This window comes from Colletes gigas, unplaced genomic scaffold (genome assembly GCF_013123115.1).
Source record: "Colletes gigas isolate AHSC1104 unplaced genomic scaffold, ASM1312311v1 Colletes_gigas_Sc00007, whole genome shotgun sequence".
Taxonomy (NCBI): domain Eukaryota; kingdom Metazoa; phylum Arthropoda; class Insecta; order Hymenoptera; family Colletidae; genus Colletes; species Colletes gigas.
This window is the reverse complement of record NW_025106636.1, coordinates 844,706-865,279: the sequence shown is the minus strand read 5'-3', so window position 1 is coordinate 865,279 and position 20,574 is coordinate 844,706. Positions and strand designations below refer to the sequence as shown.

The 20,574-nt window shown below is 38.5% G+C and overlaps 1 protein-coding gene across 19 annotated transcripts in view; it reads left to right on the top strand.

Moving 5' to 3' along the window:
* The window catches only part of LOC122396455 (myosin heavy chain, muscle), a 43,763-nt gene that overhangs the window by 6,583 nt on the left and 16,606 nt on the right, over positions 1–20,574 (top strand). For 2 of the 19 annotated variants that reach the window (XM_043394886.1, XM_043394891.1), the window contains exons 4-14: positions 555–711; positions 1,005–1,231; positions 1,510–1,573; positions 2,100–2,198; positions 5,880–5,983; positions 7,928–8,065; positions 9,939–10,208; positions 14,114–14,284; positions 16,681–16,860; positions 17,079–17,497; positions 17,907–18,024. In XM_043394886.1, the coding sequence (XP_043250821.1) occupies positions 555–711; positions 1,005–1,231; positions 1,510–1,573; positions 2,100–2,198; positions 5,880–5,983; positions 7,928–8,065; positions 9,939–10,208; positions 14,114–14,284; positions 16,681–16,860; positions 17,079–17,497; positions 17,907–18,024 (1,947 nt within the window). Of the gene's footprint in view, positions 1–554; positions 712–1,004; positions 1,232–1,509; positions 1,574–2,099; positions 2,199–2,751; positions 2,856–3,759; positions 3,864–5,879; positions 5,984–7,927; positions 8,066–9,938; positions 10,209–10,909; positions 11,081–13,230; positions 13,402–14,113; positions 14,285–15,344; positions 15,516–16,680; positions 16,861–17,078; positions 17,498–17,906; positions 18,025–18,653; positions 18,775–20,574 lie in introns of all 19 variants that reach the window. The other 17 variants (XM_043394884.1, XM_043394887.1, XM_043394877.1 and 14 more) reach the window with 13 other exon arrangements.

The following is a 20,574-nucleotide window of genomic DNA, read 5'->3' as shown; positions in this document are numbered from 1 at the left end:
ATGGCTCTCCCAGTGCATGAACAATTTTTTTTGTCAATGGAGGGGAACGTCGGTTAAAAAACACTCAGACGTGTCACGACGTGTCCCCCGTGTTTCTCCATAAAATCGTGGAAAGATAAATGTGCACAAACACTTACGAACAAGTTTCCACGATCGTTTACGTAACTACTGTGATATCGTTCCCATTACAGAAATACATATCAAAGAAAGCTCTCGACTCAAGACGTGAGTTGCTTTCGCAGAAAAACTACACACCGTTCGCATTTATATTGTGATTTGATTACATTTATGTGCATATCATGGAATGTGGAAGTCGGTGATGTCGGAAAAATCTATTTCCAGCGTTCGTTGACCATATTTTATTTGTTAATTAGCGATCAGACATCACCGATTCGTTGTTCACGCAAAGTACAGTTTCTAATCGTGCTATGAGAAAGAATTTTTCGACTTTCGAGAGCCGAGTTAGAAACTGAGACTTTCGTTCCCCGTTTGCTCTTCCAGGTGAATTTCTGCCGGGAAACGCACGTTTAATGAGCTTTCCATCTGTTTTGCAGACTTACTCTGGCCTGTTCTGCGTAGCTATAAATCCCTACAAAAGATTCCCCGTGTACACGTCGAGGTGCGCGAAATTGTACAGAGGCAAGAGGCGTAATGAGGTGCCGCCACATATTTTCGCCATTTCCGATGGAGCGTACGTGAACATGCTGACCAGTACGTATATTGAAACGACGATCATGGTTAACGTATCTCTAATTACGAGAAACGCGATGTTAACCCTTTGCACTCCAAATTATATTTCAATTTTGTTACCAACGCCTTTAAGTGTTTTATTTGAAATTTACCTGTTAAAATATCTGTTTTATTTACACTGTTGTTCTATTTTGTCCAAGTTTCAAGTGTACGATATCTCCTGAGATAAAAATTGATGTCGAATCACGCTCGACATAGGCGTGCAAAGGGTTAAAGAGATAGAGAGTGTTCACGTTTCGAGTTTCCTTTTACAGACAGCGAGAATCAGTCCATGTTGATTACCGGTGAGTCTGGTGCTGGTAAGACTGAGAACACGAAGAAAGTAATCGCGTACTTCGCCACCGTCGGTGCCTCGACCAAGAAAGCCGACGAGAAGGCAGAGAAGAAAGGTTCCCTGGAGGACCAGGTTGTACAAACCAACCCTGTGCTGGAAGCGTTCGGTAATGCCAAAACCGTCCGTAATGACAACTCTTCCCGTTTCGTAAGTCTCCTTTCATTCCTATTCTCTTCGTTCTAATTACTTATTTAAACATGGGAGCAAGGATAGGACACAGCTCTGATCCTCAAAGCTTGCTCTTAACTTCTTAGATTTCTTGGAAAGTGTTAACTCGTCGAGTATTATTTATTCAAATTATAATTAAGCTTCGCGTATCTTTGCGAATTTTCTAGTGCAAACTTGCCTGTTTTCTATTTTATTTTAATTAATTGCTCTAATCATATTTGATAAATATCTAATTTGTTTTTTCCACCATCGAATAGGGTAAATTCATCCGTATTCACTTTGGTCCCTCTGGAAAACTGGCTGGTGCGGATATCGAGACCTGTGAGTTTCTCCTTTAGACATTTTAACTTTCAACGAATTTTTATCAGCGATCCACAACTTTGATCAGAGTCATCATCTTAGAATGTTTCCAATTACATTTTTCAAATGGACTACTAAGTTCAAAGAATTACTAAAGTATTTATGGCCTAAATCTTGAAGAATTATAACACTTTAAAGTTGTCATAGAGTTCCATTTACAGAAAGGATTGCATTTTTATGCATCTGTAATTCCAAACAAAGTTGCTTCGAGTTCTTTGTACTCTTCGCTACCATTTAATTTTCCTCGATCATATTTTTAGCCATCTCTAACCGTTTCAAAGATACACCATTGGTTATCTTTATAACCCACTCGTTCGATTTGGCCTAACTTCCTTTTGCGTCAATCGTGCCCACGCGGTTTCTGCAACGAGCAATTGCATCATAATTTATTTACGAATCGACGCAGTTGCTATTCTTGTACATTTGTTGGAATAATGGTAGCGATATGGTCGTGTTTCTTAAACGAATAAAATCTGTTTGCGTGTAGATCTGCTGGAGAAGGCCCGTGTCATCTCTCAACAGACTTTGGAACGTTCGTACCACATCTTCTACCAAATGATGTCCGGTTCTGTGAAGGGTTTGAAGGGTAAGCCTGTCGAATTTCTAATTTATAGATCACTTGTCACGGACATGATTGTTATGTGTATAACGTGTCTCTTCAAGCAGCGATCGAAAAGCAGAGGAGAATCGTGAGAAGCAATCAAGTAATTTTCTCTATTCTTTTGCTAGAAAAGGACCCACGTATTGCCGACTTAGAAACACCAAACTCCCACGGAGGACCATACCATTCGTCAAAGATACTTTTCAAAATTTCAACTCGAAACAATCATCCAAGTTTGACAATTATTCAGAGTTATTTGCATCCAAATGCAAGTTAAAAAACAAGTCCAAACCGCGGTAGAAAATAGTGTCAAGAGGGAGGAACAGATTTGAATGGAATTTAAATTGGCAATACGTTCCAGAACCCTTGGAACTCTCCCAATCCTGTTTCCTATTTTATTAAGAAGTTTACAACAGGAAGGAACGCAGCGGAAACGAGCCAAGTATTAATATGTTTAGTTAACCGGCCTTCTTTAGCGCGGACCTTGTTTAAATCGTTCTACCAAAGTTTTGTATTGTTTGAACCTCGTTCCATGTAGACATGTGCTGCCTCTCGAACAACATCCAAGATTACTACTTCGTCTCTCAAGGGAAAACCACGATCCCGAACGTCGACGACGGCGAGGAGTGTCTTTTGACCGACGTAAGAACCCGACGATTATGCCAAGGGTTACGCAACACACATTCTTTCACATTTTTCTCTCTCTCTTCTTGTCTTTCTTTTCTACACTCTTGCTCCACCCACAGACGACATTCTTTTGTGGCTTATTTTCTTATCGTTCCTTTTAGGTATTCCATACCCCCCACACCCTTTGAGTTTACCGGTTGTTTATTGTTTGCAGACTTTAGGATAGGCGATGTTTGATTTGAATGTTCCCGAAACGATCAGAGGAACACTAAGGTCACGGATATCGAATTCTTTTTCTTTCCTTTCTGATGGAATACTCGACGGGTGACCCTCGTGTTTCTTTGCGACGTTTCTGTAGTTAGTAAGGTCCTTTTAAAGCACTGGACTTTCCCTAAATAGTCGAACCTCCTATACGTGGAAGAGGAGCTGGCTGAGTGACGAAACGGTATTTCAGAAAACTGTACCGTACGCTGTTCCCCCTAACTTTATCAGCATCCAATAATAAAACCTGAACTGCTTTCTTAAATTGTCTCTCTGTTCTCAATTCAAAAAATAAAACGTGAAATAATGCAATATGATTTTGCTATTTTATCTTTATTAGAATGACCCAAGAAAAGAACTTTTCAAATGAATTTGATTTCCAAAAGGATCGATTTGAGATGAAAAGACGAGTTCGGAGAGGTGATTTAGAGAAGACAGTACCACGCGACAATTCCGATCGAACGTGTTCGATACAAGTTGACGAATGAATTGACATTACCAGGTGATATTTCTGGTAAAAGCCGTTCTTCCAACGATAGTCCATCGTACGGATCAGAACCTGTAGATTCCCAAGGAAAGCCACCAGAAAACATGGCACCTCCCACTTTGTGGTTAACGCCCGCATGTTCTTTTTGTTTTCTTTTTTGGTGAACCGTAGAGATGTTGCTGCTGTCCAACAACGTCCACGACTACTACTTTGTGTCGCAAGGGAAGACGACTATCCCTGGCCTCGATGACGGCGAGGAACTTTTGATTACGGATGTAAGTGCTTCCCTTTGACTGGTCAAGCACTCTTCTATACCAACTTCGAGGTCGAATCGTTCACTTTCAAACAAAACAGCCCAACTCTCTCATAGGAAACGAAACAATTAACGATCGATCGTGAAAATAATTCCACCTCGAAATTGCGTAACATCTTTTTCATACGATTGTTTCTATTCCTTACTAGTATTCCGTTCTACTTAGAGGAATAAGACGCCCTTCGAGCTTTGTGTTTCTGTTCAGTGTGATGTTAATGAGACTTCGTTTCTTTCTTTCCACGGGTCTTTTTGCGTTGAAATTTCTCGCTACTCGCCACATTTTCTCTCTCTATCTCTATCTCTCTTTCTGTCTATTTACTTATTTCAGCTCTACGACGCGCCACTATCAATCTGAACGTAACCAACTCATATTCTCTTTAACAGCACACACAGTAATTTCCGCCAACAAGAATCACGGCTACGACCGAAGACTCTGCTTTCAATTCTATGATCTATATTTTCTTCTGTGTTTCTCTCTCACTTTTTCTCCCCTTTGTTCTTCTCTTTCTCCTCTCTATCGCTCTTCTTCTTTCAGCATCTACTTGTCGCAAATAATCTGGCACACGTCATACCTTTATTTTTCACGCGTATCACCTGGCAATCGCTCGTTTTTTCCCTCCCCAAAAAAAAAAAAATTCGCGAGAAACACGATCGAACTTTGGACGCAAACGCAGAGGAAACGGTCTGCAAATTGAAATTGCAAGCGATTGCCAAGTGGATACACCTCGACGATACCAGTTGCTCGTATAAAGCAAGCAGCTTAAATCGAGCAAAATAATGCAGAATTAACCCTACTGAGCAACCGGATCGGGGATTATTGGTACATTAGCCAGGGTAAGACCAGAATTCCTGGAGTCAACGACGCCGCGGACATGGAAGAGACGGACGTAAGTCCAAACCCCTGGGTGTATTAGAAATCTCGGCCAACTTCCGGCTACCTCGTTCAAAATCTAATCTCTATTCTTTAACCCTCGAATGGCTGATGGTTTGGAATGAACACGATCTCATACTCCATAATAGAATTATTTATTTATTTATTTATTTAAAATGTACTTTACATTTAAGGGAGCGTAACAAAATTATATATTTAAATTAATTTATTTTTAAAATTTAGTAAAAATTATTTATTTAATAAATTAGAAACAATAATTGCAATTAAATTTTATATCATTATCAGACCGCGGATCTTCATGCAAATTCATATTTTTATTTGTAGAATTAATGAAACGAGAGCTTCATAGAGGGTTGTCTCAACCCTTAAACATAATAATTTGTATCTTACCTTAAGTATTTCTTATATTTTTGCATATTAAGTGCATTCTGTGGCTCTTAATTATTATATTAAAATGAAATACTTTTTCAAAATTTGTTCAAGTTGGAACACTTGTAATTTGTATAGATAATAGGGAAGTGGGTTTAGCTGGGTGATTATGATTCTGCATTCGCTGTACGAGGGTTAACAGTGTCCGATTGGCGAGAGAAGATCCGTAGATCGTGGATCGTGGATCGTGAGGTAGTGGGGAAAGTTGGGCCGAGGTTTTCGACGCCCCCCTCGCGCCCCGCCTGCGAAAGCTTCCTGCCTCCGCAATCGGGGTGCGGGGAGATGGCGGGAGAGAAAAAGAATAATTTTGTTCCAAGTAATTTTTGACTCGAGGAAACAATGAAAGCCCCTCCAGGATACCCGCTCCCCGATCAGCTCCAATTTAACATATTTTCTTTTATTTTTTTTCCTTTTATTGCGCATCCGCTGCAAATCAATAATTTTAGCTGTTGTTTTACATCGACGGACGAGAGTCCGTTGTTTAGCTTTCGAAGGAAACTGGACGAAAGATTTCGAGCAATGTTTAAAGTCTGAAGGCTCTTCTTCGAAGAAGGATCGATCGTTGCTAGATCGGAGACGCACACAGATAGAAAAGAGAAGGAACGCTGGAATCGAGTTGTCGAGACTGTAATCTGTTCTCTTCGGAATGTTTCGCAGATATGTGTTTCTTGTCCAACAACATATACGACTATTACAACGTGTCTCAAGGAAAAATCACGATCCCCAACGTCGATGACGGCGAGGAATGTTTGCTGACGGACGTAAGTCCTCGAAAGAATGGATTCGTGGCCCCCCCCCAGTTCTTTATTTTTTTATTTTCACCCTCAACCCTACCCCGTGTACTTTGTCACCGAACTAGAGATCCGTTTCGTACCTTGCATACTTCGAAACGATGTACATATTGAGATTTTCAACCGAGTTTCCTTTCTACAGTGCCTACGGAGAAAGTTGATATTTAACGAACAAATAGATTTTTTTAAACGGTTAAATAGACGAAATTACAGATAAACTGTTCTTTGAAATTGTAGTTAATTGTAGAATGTTTTTTTAAATATTGTCAATTAAATTTAGTAATAGTGTCTATAAAATAATACTTTAATTTAACAGTTAAATAGACGAAATTACGGATAAACTGTTCTTTGAAATTGTAGTTGACCGTAGAATGTCTTTTTAAATATTGTCAATTAAATATTAGTAATAATAGTGTGTTTTTTTACATAGCAGAAGTGTCTATAAAATAATACCACCAAAATTAACAGTTAAATAGACGAAATTACGGATAAACTGTTCTTTGAAATTGTAGTTGACCGTAGAATGTCTTTTTAAATATTGTCAATTAAATTTAGTAATAGTGTCTATAAAATAATACCACCAAAATTTCGAAAATACATCAAAATTAATTGATCATTATATCAAGACAAAGTATTGCAAGATTTACGGTTTCATTTTGGATAATAATCTGCATCCTCGAATGCCAAAGTCTCGTTTATTGTTCTCCGTTGGGACTCCATTGTACATAATTTACACCCCCCCATAATTTACTCCCCAGTTATGTATCCAGTTATCGTTTTACTAATTTCTATGGTTGATTTTTACCATTCCAGTTCTTAGTCTGAACGTACACACCAGACATAGACGAAACGAATCGGCTGGCCCTATTCGATATTTCTTATTTGATGATTCTGAACAAAAAAGATTAAAAGTTTGATTTGAAAACACGGGGTCAGTCGAGAGGTAGAAATGTCCTGGAAAAAATGGATTATGGGATACTGTACTCCAAAGAAAGTTCCGTTGGTAGTGTGTTCACCTTCCAATCCCCCCGGTAGACACGACAGACCTGATTTTTCTCTTTGATTCGGCCGCGAAGAAGTCAGCCTCGAGATGGAAATTCTCGGTGGTGCGGTGAAGCGGTTATTTCCCGACTCGAGCCTCGAAAGCGAGCTAAATCGAAGCGGTTGGTAGTGCTCGAGCCCTCTCCAAAGGATCAAACATAAGAATGGCTCGAAAAGTGTCCCGTTTTTCTCATCAACGAAGGAGGCAGTTCGCTTCTACGCGAACGAAGCGATCGAAACCGAAAGGAGCATCGATCCTCCTTCGTCGTCTCAACTTTTCTATCTTTTTCTCTATAGTTTTGTGTTCACCTTTATCTCGTTGAATGATCTACGCTAGATCTCGTACAGAGTGTAAAACTTAGGTGCAAAGCGGCTACATAATGCAAGCATTGCTTTCGCTTTTTATCAATTATTTAAAGCCACGCCTCTCTATCGAACGCTTTCTCGACGGACCATGATTTGCTTCGCTTCGAAAGAATCGCTTATTGACACGAAACTTTCAAATCAGAGAGACTATCGACGAAACAATATTGTAGAATGTTAATAACGAGTTTTGTTATCTTGACTTTTCGACAGTCTCTTTGCACGAACTATTAAAGAACACACCGCCACTTTCAGTCATAATCTCGTCCGCTATTTGTACTGTGCTTGTGTGCTTCCATTAATAATTGTGCGTTATCTCCAAATTATGAACCGCCAATGTATCAGAAGTGCTCTGTTGGATGGTTCGGTATCGTCTTCGTTTCTGATCGATGCACAGAATCGAAGAGTTTGTATCAAGTTCAACGAAAATTGTTCGTCGCGTTTCAACGATCACTTCTGTTACGAAAGATTGTAAGAGCAATTATTAACGATCGTTCTTCACGATAACAGCAAGCCTTCGACGTGCTGGGATTCACCCAAGAGGAGAAGGACGACATCTACAAGATCACCGCTGCTGTAATGCACATGGGAGGCATGAAATTCAAGCAAAGGGGTCGTGAAGAACAGGCTGAAGCTGATGGAACAGAGGTATTTATCAGTTTTTTCCATTAGACTCGTTAAATTTTCCATTTGATCTCGACGCAGCGATATTTTTCTTAATATCCTGATGAAATTCAACTGTTACAATTGTAATGAGAGATTCTAGAGGCCGAAATCAACAATACCACTTTGTTGATTGAGGCTTTGTTAAAAAGTTATTAAAGTTTGAAGCTCGGTCTGTAGAGCTGCAAATTAAAAAATTTCAAATCGTTCTAAAAAAAATATTTTTAGTTGCGGGGGGCAATTACAATCATTTTTGGTCATTACATATACCCTCGAAATCCCATTCATTTTCGAGAAAAAAATTCAATAAGTAGACAAATTTTTCATCGAAATTCAAAAATTTCAAATCATTGTAAAAAAATTATTTTCGATTGCGGGGGTCAATTGCGATCATTTTTGGTCATTACACATACCCCCGAAATCCTACGCACTTTCGAGAAAAAAATTCTTTACCGAAAATTTAACCGGAAGCCAGAAATGGTACCCCGAAATTTCATGCGTATCTTTCAAACAGCATAACTTCTGAACGGATTGACCGATTTTAATGTTTCAAACGGCAAACAACGCGTATTTTGGCGTAGAATATGTAGAAACTCCAAAAATATTTGTAAAGTTGCCCCTTAACCTTGTAAAGTAAGAAAAACTCCATAAAAATGGTCCAATTTTCAAATGTCCATAACTCCTATAATAGTGAATATATTTCAATGAAACTTTTTTTTGAACTAGAGCCCATGGGTACCTACAAAAAAGTATTAGACAACTTTTCTATAGGGCATGAAACAAAGTTACTAAAAATGAAAAACGAATTTCAAGAAAAATCGACAGGGGGTAGGTGCCTAAATTTCTCGGCGAAAAAAAAAAATTTCAAATCATTCTAAAAAAATTATTTCTAGATTCTGGAGTCAAATGCAACCATTTTTGGTGAATACATGTACCCCCGAAATCCTATCCATTTCCGAGAAAAAAATTCAATAAGTAGACAAATTTTTCGTCAAAATTTAAAAATTTCAAATCATTGTAAAAAAATTATTTTCGATTGCGGGGGTCAATTGCGATCATTTTTGGTCATTACACATACCCCCGAATTCCTACGCATTTTCAAGAAAAAAATTCTTTACCGAAAATTTAACCGGAAGCCAGAAATGGTACCCCGAAATTTCATGCGTGTCTTTAAAACGCCATAACTTCTGAACGGATTGACCGATTTTAATGTTTCAAACGTCAAACAACGCGTATTTTGATGTAGAATATGTAGAAACTCCAAAAATATTTGGAAAGTTGCACCTTAACCTCGTAAAGTAAGAAAAACTCCATAAAAATGGTCCAATTTTCAAACGACCATAACTCCTACAATAGTGAATATATTTCAATGAAATTTTTTTCTGAACTAGAGCCCATGGGTACCTACAAAAAAGTATTAGACAACTTTTCTATAGGGCATGAAACAAAGTTACTAAAAATGAAAAACGAATTTCAAGAAAAATCGACAGGGGGTAGGTGCCTAAATTTCTCGGCGAAAAAAAAAAATTTCAAATCGTTTTGGAAAAATTATATTTGGTTGCGAGGGTCAATTACAATCATTTTCTATGAATAAACATACCCTCGAAATCCTACCCACTTTCCAGAAAAAAATTCAATACGAAAAGAACTTTAAACGTTAATAACTTTTTAACGAAGCTTCGATCAACAAATTAATCTAGATTCTCTCATTAAAATTTTCAGACGGAATTCAAATATTTTTCACATCATTTTATTAGGATTGTCGATTAATCAAGATCCATCTTGGAAACCAAGATATTCCCAGAATTGAAATTTAACCGATCTTAATACATTTTTGTCTATGATTAATGGAAAATAGGAAGGTGAACGAGTCGCCAAGTTGCTGGGTTGCGACTGTCAGGATCTTTACAAGAACTTGTTGAAACCGAGGATCAAGGTCGGTAACGAGTTCGTGACCCAAGGTCGTAACAAGGATCAAGTGGCGTACTCCGTGGGTGCCATGTCGAAGGCCATGTTTGACAGATTGTTCAAATGGTTGGTCAAGAAGTGTAACGAAACCCTGGACACCAAACAGAAGAGACAACACTTCATCGGTGTACTAGATATTGCCGGTTTTGAGATTTTCGACGTAAGTTTCCTCGACCATGATCACACGCAACACACACGTCACACCCATCACAAACGTAATCGTTGGCGACTTTTATACGTTTCAATCTAAAATATCTCCTAAACAGATCATTTATCAGCACAAATAACACAGTAATTTTTTTATAGAGAACAACAAATTTAATAGATTGTTCCCAATTAAAAATTCAAAGATCTGATTCCCTTTAAAATATCAAAGATAGCAAATATGGATTCAACTTTCTGTATTACTTTCGAGCCAATTTTCTCCTGTATAATATCAATATAATATAAACAATGCTTAAACATTTCCAAGCTTTTGATCGCGTATACTGTTTAAAAGTCGCCAAACGTTTCGTTAAAAATACTCCGATAAGCAGAAAGAAATAAGAGAACTCATTCCAGTATATTTTCAGAAACATAATACCACATTAATGGCGGACAATTATATATATCGTACGATAATTACAAGTAATTCGGTAACCCGTGAAATATCGAAGACACTTATCCGTCACCAATATCTTAGCAACAGAATTACCAGCAGAATCGACAACAGAACACACAAATCCAACTCGCAAACTACTCTTCACGAATCGTGAACAATTCCAAACCGTTTCGAACTCTGATCGTTCGTAAATCCCTGAGAAAATAATGCTCGCGAACTTTCACGTCATCGAACACTTGACACTACGTTTCATTCTTCAGTACAACGGTTTCGAGCAACTCTGCATCAACTTCACCAATGAGAAACTGCAACAATTCTTCAACCATCACATGTTTGTCCTCGAGCAAGAGGAGTATAAGAAAGAGGGTATCGTCTGGCAATTCATTGACTTCGGAATGGACTTGCTCGCCTGTATCGAGCTGATCGAAAAGGTACCTTCGTGTACAGAGACGCCCCCAAGTGTCCAAAGTCGTTTACTTTTCGTCCTGTTTCTTTCACCACGTTTTTCTCGTCGAGAGATTTGTTGGAAAGCAACCCCCTTTGTACACGTTTGATCTCATTAGGAGGTTCCTCCCAGAGTGTTTAGAACCTTTGACTGCCACCCTGTATAGAACCTTTGGACAAACGATCTGGTTTGATCGAACAGTCTCAATGTTATGCAATATAACATAACTATCCTTTTGGACAGTGTTTTGGGATATTCAAACAATCCTTTGTACATAGAAGTTCGTTTTAAATAGTTCAAGTTTCTGTTACTGTTTTCCCATTTTATTTCCCTTTTAGTGTGAACCTGGTGTATGCAAACCCACGTACAACTGTTATTTTCTTACACAAGTACAGTTTTACAGTGACAATGTTATTGGAATTCCCCTTGAATTGTTCCCACCCCTTAGTATTGCCTCAATCTACGCAATACTTTGAGAATTCATTATTCTGTACAGTTTGGTATTGTGTCCCCCATATTTTTCGAATTTTCCTTTGGTGCAAACACTCATCGCGAAAAGCACGATCACCCTTCCGATACAATTGCATCGTAGAGCATGTTTTTACACCCGAAGTATCCTCTAAACGATGGTTCCCTCGTGAAAAAGAAATCTGGTGATCGATACTCGTTTCGATATCATTCTCATCGTCGTCGTCGTCGTCTCGAAAAAAATGTAGAAACAGTGGACTTAGTGGCTGAGTGGATTGAAACATTTTAAAGTATTATTTATTTCCAACTGTCCATCAAGACTACAGGACGGTACACGGTTGCACAAATCTTCTGAAGGTGATTTGTTAGCCAGTAGTTTGTTGAAAGTAGACTAATACGTTAGAAATTTACTTCATTTTCTTTTTTTTGTAAGCGTTATCAGACATGGCGGTACAAATTGTTACACATTTGCACGGTATTGTGTTTTTTAAAGTTCTCCCACGGTCGTGTCCGAATATTTGCGATTTTTACTCAACTATAACTGTTGTCGTATTCTTTGTTCAGTAATAAGTGAGAGTTTAGCGACTTTTTTGATAGATACAAATATATTTTGTTGAGAATAGTCTTTGTGCAATGTGTTGTGCTTTTGAGATACTTAGATTTAACGTTTTCAAACGAACACTCACTGACTGAATTTAATTTAAATTTTTTTCTTGAAAATGGAAGACTTATTACGGGTCAAGAAGCAATTTTTAATATCAATATGCTTTTCAGATACTTAGATTTAACGTTTTCAAACGAACACTCACTGATTAAATTCAATTTAAATTTTTTTCTTGAGACCCCAGTGAAATGGAAGACTTATCACGGATCAAGAAGCAATTTTTAACACTTTACCGACCGATAGCCTATTGATCGACTGTTTTACCGGCCAACGCTTACCGGCTGATAGCCGATTAATCGACCGCTACCGGTCGGTAAAGTGTTAATATCAATATGCTTTTGAGATACTTAGATTTAACATTGTCAAACGAACACTCACCGATTGAATTCAATTTAAATTTTTTTCTTGAAAATGGAAGACTCATCACGGGTCAAGAAGCAATTTTTAATATCAATATTTTACAACACACTATTAAATATAATAGTGCTTCTCTTAATCTATTTCAAATTTCAATTTTATGCAAATATTTGGACACCGTCTAGTAGTAATGTATTTTATTCCCTCCAAAACAACGACATGGTATACAATCTGTCGCATACTGCAAAAACTTTTTGTAGATAGTTTCTTAAGGACTCAGGGAGAATCCTTAAGACGAGATGATTCTAGAACAACGCGCCAGGTTAATCGACGATCCAGAATCTTTTTTTTTTAACATCTATTCCGGGAATTTGAGATTTTTTTAAATTGTAACAGCTTTGATCGTAAATTTCCAACGATATCCCGACGAGAAGATTCTTCAAAATCGTCGATTGACCAGTCCCGTAAGTGTTGACCAGTATCCCATAGTACTTGGGAGTACCGTAGACGTAAAACGATTTGAACGTAGAGGAACAAAGAACTCGTTAGACAAGAACCGGGTCTAGACCTTGTATAAAAAAACAAAGCTGAAAAGCGGTGCGGTTTAAACGCCGATGAACAAGCATGCCTGATTGTTGCTCGAACAGTTCAACAGCTTCGAGCAGCTCTGCATCAACTTCACCAATGAGAAGCTTCAACAGTTCTTCAACCACCATATGTTCGTCCTCGAACAAGAAGAGTACACGAAGGAGGGCATTCAGTGGGAGTTCATAGATTTTGGCATGGATCTCCTCGCGTGTATTGAACTGATCGAAAAGGTACAAAAAGACGAGTGAATCGATCGATGGAATGGATCCATAGACGGATCCGCCGTGTGGGGGAAAAATTTAAAAAAAAAAACAAGAAAAAACACACACGAACGCAGCATAAGGATCCGTGAGAGGACCACTTGGATTCCTTAACGATTGCACAAATCTAACGCTTCTCACAACAATACGCAATAACGATCGTCCACTGTTTTCAGAAATTGATTTTTTTCAGTTTGTATTGTCCTTTGCTGAGCCGTGTGATTTCGCGTTTCAGTGAGAAGCAAGCAGTCCCTCGTACGTGCTTAGACATCTTGAAAATATGTATTTTTTTTCACTTCGTTCCATCCACGTCCTACAAATCATCATCACAGTTTCGTCCAGATCGGTTCTCTTACGACAAACGTATGCTTCCATTCTGCTTAACTCAATTTTACGGATTCCATAATCAGAATTACGAGTGATAAAAGAATCACTGATGTAAAGTATTACTTTTTGAATCACCAACCAGGTGAATTGACCTGTACAAATGAGTCCAAAACTAGTAACGACCGACGCCAGAAAGACACCAAACAGTTTCACAGAAATCAACCAGGGCGATCGAACGGATCTTATACTGATCGTTATTTTGTTCCCCTGTTTTTTTCTTTCTCTGTCTTCTCCCTACGCCTCTCATCGTCCTACCTCTGTCACTCACTGCTCGTTGTGCCGTGACCGCCAACAGTTCAACGGCTTCGAACAGCTCTGCATCAACTTCACCAACGAGAAACTGCAACAGTTCTTCAATCACCACATGTTCGTACTCGAACAAGAGGAGTACAAGAAAGAAGGCATCGATTGGGAATTCATTGACTTCGGCATGGATTTGGCCGCTTGTATCGAACTGATCGAGAAGGTATTCCCACGCTTTTCTCAAAGACGAAACGAAAAAAATGAAGGAACCAACGCCAATGGGAGAATACACGATTACGGATGTTTGCTGAGAGCTTTTAACCGATAGAAAAGGAACCATAAGCTCCTCGACTGTTTGTCGGTAGTGCAGTGGTAGATTATTGGGCCAAGTTTTCTCTACGCTTTCCACTCTTCTCGTAGTTCTTTGACGCTGTTGTTGCTATCCTTAGGAACAAAGGTAACCGATACGCCTACCTCGTTGTTCTTCTGTCTTCATTCTCGCTTTACCCCCCCTGTGTTCTCTGATTTATCTCTACATTATCCCTTCAACGGCACCAACGTCGTGCCCTCTCCCCCCCATTGCTCAGTTCCCCCAAGAATCAGGGATATTGAACAAGTTCTAATATTTTATACCATGAAACATTTTACTGTTACAAAAAATGCATTAACTTTGATCCTTACAGATCATTGTTTATCCTTTAACTCGTGGTCAAGGTTTGTCACAACAGAAGTACATGGATTCGACAAACTTTGCCACTCATCTGTCATTAACATTTATTAATTGGTTCAGATCCGTGAACTAATATGTTTTCTTAGGACTGCTTCGAATTTTAATTACGACAGCACGATTAATTACTTCAATTATTATGGAGTAATGGCGTGTTTGAAGTAGTTGTCAAGTTCGAAGCAGATCAATGAAAGGAAAATAGCCCTAAGGAAACATTAGGGTGCCATCTCGTTGGTGCAAGATAAAAAACATACGCTGAACGTATCCAGAGTATATAAAAATTTTAATATCGTATTATATTATTCGTGAAATATATTTTAGATACGTCTTCAGCGTTTTGGAGCAACGTGGCGGTACCCTAACATACACATGTAACATTCGTGTCCTGCTGAAACATCAGCGTGGATTATCCCTCTTCCTATAGTCAGACAGAATATATAATACTCCTTGTCACAATTTACAAATCATCTCTTACACAAGCAGCATTAATGACGGCTGCCTTTCGCGTTTGTTTTCTGTTTCGTTGCTTTTCCCCATCCTCCTCGGTCTCGAGCAGTTCAACAGTTTCGAACAACTCTGCATCAACTTCACCAATGAGAAACTGCAACAATTCTTCAATCACCACATGTTTATCCTCGAACAAGAGGAGTACAAACGCGAAGGAATCGAGTGGACGTTTATTGACTTCGGCATGGATCTACAGCAGACAATCGATTTGATCGAGAAGGTACTGTTAAGCCGTGACACGAAAGTGTTGGAAATAAATGGCCAATGGCTTCTGAGATTGGATAGAATCGCTGCGAACGAGAATGCAGGCTACGAAGGCGATCATGGATGACGAGAAAAGTATCTTTCGCATGCGAATGGTTATATCAGCTGCTCCCGTTTATCGTTCCATTCGAACAATGCTTCGCGATTGCTCGCTTATCGTTTATGTTTGTGTGCTTTGTTCGCTGATTCCTTGCTACACCTTCCTTTTTTACAAGCATCGAACATGTATCGAATTCTAATTAACGGAACGAACGATCTGATCAAAATCAAAAAATGAAACTTGGAAAATGATCTCCAAAACCATCGAGTTAGAAAATTAAAATGTGTCTTACACTTTCGATAGAAATAGAAGTATTTTGATTTTGGATCGGATAATCTTCTCGTTGAATCAGAACTATGAGACAAAATCATACCAAATTTCCCTTCGTTTTTTGTATCGAAGAACCCCGTAAAAGGAGTATCATATGAAGGGATATGATAATTTTTGAGAAAAAGGTAACGTAATGAGAATATCCAAACTTTTCGTGCTTGCAAGCTTCTTTTTAATCGTGCCTGAATATTTGTATGTACATGTGCATGTGTTCGTGATATCATGTGTTCCCACAGAAGCGAAAATAATCAACGATATGGAATTCTTGATGGTCTTCTCGCCCCCAAAATTATAAATCATACCATAAAACTGAAAAAATGTCAACGAAGATTAGCACCTCGATTTGGAGAAGATCATTCAACGAATTTCTATCGTTTCGTTTCGAAAGCCTCTACGGATCGTTCCAGAAATGATCTTCACATCAATTTCGAAGAAGAAAGTAAAACATCTTTGACGAAAATGTTCTTTCTTTAACTTCTAAATTTAAAGAGAGATTTAGAAAGTTATACCAGAGCAAAACTAATAAGAGTAGCGTTGATTTGAACTTATTTTTCAATGAAAAAGAAATCTCTAAATCTATTAATAATTTTGGTATTCGTGGGACATTCTAGCGTTTTAATCTTTTTTCAAAATTGTATTTAGCGGATAGTAGATTGTGTTAGAATTAGTGTTTGAAAGCAGAAACGCTACTCTTAGGAGACTTTTCGCGATCAGGTCACGATCTAACGCGTTCTTTTGTTTTTCTCCACAGCCTATGGGTATCTTGTCCATTCTTGAAGAAGAATCTATGTTCCCGAAAGCTACCGACAAGACGTTCGAGGAGAAGTTGAACAACAATCACCTTGGCAAGAGTCCCAACTTCTTGAAACCAAAACCACCGAAACCAGGCCAACAAGCAGCCCACTTCGCCATCGGCCATTATGCCGGAAACGTACGTTTCAATCTCATTTATCAATGAAGGGGATTGCAGAATATTAAAATTTCTAGATTCATTTCAATCTGAAAATCAACTGCTTGACCAGAAAATAACAGTTTCAATAATTTTTTTTCAGGTTTCTTTTCACTTTACCCAATGCAAAAAATTGATTAAATAGTGTTTAGGAAATATCGTTGTCAGTAGAAGGAATACTAAGCGATTTAATGTGATAGGTCCCGTACAACATCACCGGTTGGTTGGAGAAGAACAAGGACCCGCTGAACGACACTGTGGTCGATCAGTACAAGAAATCATCCAACAAACTGTTGATCGAGATCTTCGCCGACCATCCTGGACAGTCTGGAGACGCCGGTGGCGGTGGCGGTGGCAAAGGTGGACGTGGTAAGAAGGGTGGTGGTTTCTCGACGGTGTCCTCCTCGTACAGGGAACAGCTGAACAACCTAATGACCACCCTGAGAGCCACCCAACCCCACTTCGTCCGTTGTATCATCCCCAACGAGTTGAAGCAACCGGGTGTGATAGATTCCCACCTTGTCATGCACCAGCTGACTTGTAACGGTGTGCTTGAAGGCATCCGTATCTGTCGTAAAGGATTCCCCAACAGAATGATGTATCCCGACTTCAAGCTACGGTAAGAACTCGTATTTTAAACCTTGGAAGTTTGTTATATCGTATTCAAATTAGTTTGATTCGCTTGAAAGTTACATCAGAGACTCTCTTGCTAGGGATCAGAATCTCAACTTGAAGAATATCTTGAATTAATAATTGTTTTCTCTTCAGAACAGCGAAACCCCCTATAATTCGAAATTTATGTCTCCAAACTGTTGAAGATTTTAGACAATCTTAACAGTTTTATCAAGCCTGTTGTAATAAGGTTTTCATTGATACGTTCACCCCTGTGGTGGTGCTTGAAACGCTGTAAAATTATGATTTCCATGAAAGTGTTATGGTTTTTATGAAAAAAACAAGCTTGACAATTAGAGACTGGTAGTTACGAACGACACATTATAAAATGATCTCTTTATATTGTGATCGTACAGTTACCTGATCTTAGCCCCGGCCGCGATGACGGCCGAGCCGGACCCCAAAAAGTCCGCTCAGAAATGTTTCGACGAAATCGGTCTTGATCCAGACAGCTACAGGATCGGTCATACCAAGGCTAGTTACACACCCTAAAAAGAAATTTGATTTTCCGAGATTTTTTTCGTATTTTCCACCCCTTCTGTTCTCCGCCGTAGATCAAAATAGGTTTCATCCGTACACCCCTATCGTAATTCACGGTTTAAATTTTATTTCACGTCGACGAATAATTTTCTTCACTGCACTATTTTTACCCTTCCCCGTCGTTCACGTTGATTAGTTTGATAGGCTTGTCAAAACGCAACTGTCTCGTATTGTTTTTCTTTACACCCCTCATAGAGCAAATATTAGATATCGTATGCACGTATACCAGGAGATTTGAAGAACACGTTTATTAGCGACCACACCCCCTGAATTGAACCCTAGAAATAGATATTAGCGATGATTATTTATTGTACGAACATGCACGCAATTCCACCCTTTGCCCCCTATTGGATCAGTGATAAATATGTGCAAACAGCCTTGTGTGACCCTTAGAAGTTATGTTATAAGTTTATGTAAGCAGTACGTGTCAGAGGGAACGACATCGGATGCAGAGAGGATGCCCCTATGAAAACGACCATGATTTCCCCCCCTAGAAATGTTTGGTGACCTTGCGTTAATAGAATCCGATTCCCTGTTTGTGCATTGTGAACCCTGACCTGTAGGTACAAGATTCTGGCTCCGGCAGCCGTCGATAAAGTGGCTTCCGACCCGAAGAAAGCCGCGGCGGCCATTTTGGAAGCGTCAGGCCTCGATCCCGATCAGTATCGTCTTGGACACACCAAGGCACGTGTTTCCCTTGCCATCGTGATCCCCTCGTCGACCACGAGGAACTTGTCAAACGCTCTTTATTGAGATCTATATTGTTTATCGATCATTCGACTACAACTCGATATTCAAATCAATTTGAAACTAAAGAGATGCTAATATTTATAAACAGCATCATCGTTCGCAAAGATATATAATTTAATTTCTAATGAAAATTTTACAAATTACGTAATTTTTACGAGTAAAAAGGGAGGCGTGGTATCGAATGATCGATAATGCCTCGTACGAACACAATGTGCTTAACCCAAAGGAAGACATCAATACTCTCTGGACAGAGTAATGGATTTCTGACATGCCTGATTTACTTTAAACACCGCCTAGAATTTCTAAAACAGAACAACGTTTGGGACCGCAGGTCGTTGAACTTGGGTATACTTCTGTATTAGAAATTTTCTAAACATAACAATAGAAGAGATCGAACACCATAAGGATCTCGAATTGCCCCGGCCATTTAAATCTAAACGAATATGACAATTAGATGGTGAATATGTATCTAACTGTGAGTGGTAATCTTTGTCTGTTGTGCCGCCCCCCAAAACCATAAAACGAACCACCGCAGATACAAAATTCTGTGTGCGAATGCCATCAAAGAACCTTGCGACCCTCAAAAGGCCACCCAACTGATCCTGGACGCGATCAATCTGGAACCAGACCAATATCGTATGGGTCTCACCAAGGTATTCGACACCTTTGGTCTACCTAAACGCCATAATTAATACGGAAATAATGCTTCTGTTCTTTTTAACAGCAACCCTTAACCCTTTAATTAGTAAGAAACCATTCAAGGATTTCCATAATCATCCACACCGTTCGTGACGAAGATTCTCGTTTAATTCCTCCATCTTGGAAAGATTCGATGAATTTTAACACGTGATACTTTTTATACAATTTAATAATTATTTATATAATACAGTGTGTTTGTAGAATTTGAAAAATTGACGATGAATTCGAGTACTGTGCAGTTGAATAGCAGGTCTGACCAATTATAGTGCATTCTACTGCCTTGTAGGCTCATGTTACTGGGTTTATGGTAAGTAGAATATGCCATAATTAATCAGACATCTGTGAACGAATTTAATGAGCAATTATTAAGAGGAAAATAAATCAATTGGAATATCATAAATAATTTATACAATTTATAGAATTTATAGAATTTGTCTGACCAATTATAGTGTATTCTACTGCCTTGTAGACTCATGCTACTGGGTTTATAGTAAGTAGAATATGCCATAACTAGTCAGACATCTGTGATCAAATTTGATGAGCAATTATTAAGAGGAAAATAAATCAATCGGAATACCATAAATAATTTATACAATTTATAGAATTAGTCTGACTAGTCTGACTATGTATAGTATGATCCACTTTGTTTCTCCTGTAATTTGAATTACTAAAGTTTCAAGTGGACGATCGTTCGATAATAATGGCAGGTCTGACCAATTATAGTGCATTCTACTGCCTTGTAGACTCACGTTACTGGGTTTATAGTAAGTAGAATATGCCATAACTAGTCAGACATCTGTGATCAAATTTGATGAGCAATTATTAAGAGGAAAATAAATCAATCAGAATACCATAAATAATTTATAGAATTTGTCTGACTAGTTTGACTATGTATAGTATGATCCACTTCCTATTGCACCATAATTAGTTGGATCTACTATTCTCTGCATTTGGTACACTATTGTTTCAAATTATAGATAGTTTCTCCTGTAATTTGAATTACGAAAGTTTCGAGTGCACGATCGTTCGATAATA